Source organism: Gracilinanus agilis, chromosome 2 (assembly GCF_016433145.1).
Source record: "Gracilinanus agilis isolate LMUSP501 chromosome 2, AgileGrace, whole genome shotgun sequence".
In the NCBI taxonomy this organism is placed as follows: domain Eukaryota; kingdom Metazoa; phylum Chordata; class Mammalia; order Didelphimorphia; family Didelphidae; genus Gracilinanus; species Gracilinanus agilis.
In genome coordinates, this window is record NC_058131.1 from 557,659,943 (window position 1) to 557,661,441 (window position 1,499).

Below are 1,499 nucleotides of genomic sequence, written 5' to 3' on the forward strand. Positions count from 1 at the left end.
CTAAGATTTTCCCCTCGCACTCATACTCAGTCTCTTCATGGCCTCTTTCATCTCTTTGTTTCTCAAGGTATAGATGGAAGGATTCAATAGAGGTGTAAATACTGCATAAAACACAGCAAGAAACTTGTCCACTGATGGAATGTTGAGAGGACAAAGATAAATGAAGATACAAGGCACGAAGAATATGAACACCACCATGATGTGGGCAGTACAAGTAGACAATGCTTTGTATACCCCATCTGTGGAGTGATGGCGAACAGTGAGTAAGATATAGATGTAAGAGATCAAAAGTAGGATGAAACAGACTGTAGCAAGGAATCCACTATCCGCATTCACTAATGATCCCAGGACAGAAGTATCCATGCAGGCAAGTTCAATCACCAGTGGAAGGTCACAGAAAAAGCTGTCTATCTCTCTAGGGCCACAGAAAGGCAGATCCACAATCATAACCAATTGACTAATAGAGTGTACAAGCCCGATAGCCCATGAGATAACTACAAGCCAAATGCACCTTTGCTGACTCATGATGGTTGTGTAGTGGAGGGGTTTACATATGGCTACATAGCGGTCATAGGCCATAGTTACGAGCAACACCATCTCACCCCCTCCAGCAAAATGCACGAAGACAACTTGCCACATACAGATTCCAAAGGAGATGGTCTTGTTCTCCCTGAAAAAATCTATGATTGCTTTAGGAATGGTGACTGAGGAAAGCCACAAGTCCACAAAAGAGAGATTAGCTAACAAGAAGTACATAGGGGAATGGAGATGGGAATCTGTGATGACTGTGGTCATAATAAGGATGTTACCTAAAACAGTAGCCAAATAAATCACAGAAAATAATAGAAAGAGACAGATCTGGAGCTCCCATGAATCAGTAAGTCCCAATAGCACAAATTCGGATACCACAGATTGATTCACTCTATCCATTCAGTCAAGTATTTACTCCAGAGTTTCCTAGAGAGAACGGTGCAAACAGTTATTAGAATGAAAAATAGAACTTAATTTTATTTTTAAAAAATTTTTATTGATTAATTAAGAAAATTTTTCCACGGGTACATGATTCATGTTCTTTCCCTCCCCTTCCTTACACCCCTCTTCCATAGCCAATGAGCAATTCCACTGGGTTTTACATGTTAGAATTTAATTTTAGATCTTTTGTTCCCCCAAAAAATATTTTCCCATATAATGTATATCTAAAACCAAAACCTTTGTCCATTAATATTATCTTGCTAAGATAGAGTCAGCATCATGACCAGAAAAATATCTATAAAATGAGGCAGTTTGACCTACTGTGTCTTCTTGTTAAAACATTTTACAATTATAAGTGTTCATCAAAATGAAGGGCAAGTTATAAAGTTATAAATCAAAGATTGAATGAAGAAAGTTCTACAGACTGACTAATACCATAGAGGAATATAAATATGTTATTTATTCCAGAATACTGGTATTTGTTCAGTCTGTCTTTAAAAAGATCCCATAGCTGAGTTACACCTCAA

General features: G+C 37.7%; 1 protein-coding gene across 1 annotated transcript; it reads right to left on the minus strand.

Moving 5' to 3' along the window:
- LOC123236088 (olfactory receptor 4K14-like) lies at positions 1-930 on the minus strand. Its single transcript, XM_044662350.1, has one exon. The coding sequence runs from the start codon at positions 928-930 to the stop codon at positions 1-3; it is 930 nt and encodes a 309-aa protein (XP_044518285.1).
- Between the last annotated feature and the right edge of the window lie 569 nt (positions 931-1,499).

Excerpts from the sequence above, each read along its gene's own strand:
- LOC123236088 (XM_044662350.1), bottom strand. The coding sequence starts at position 930 with ATGGATAGAGTGAATCAATCTGTGGTATCCGAATTTGTGCTATTGGGA.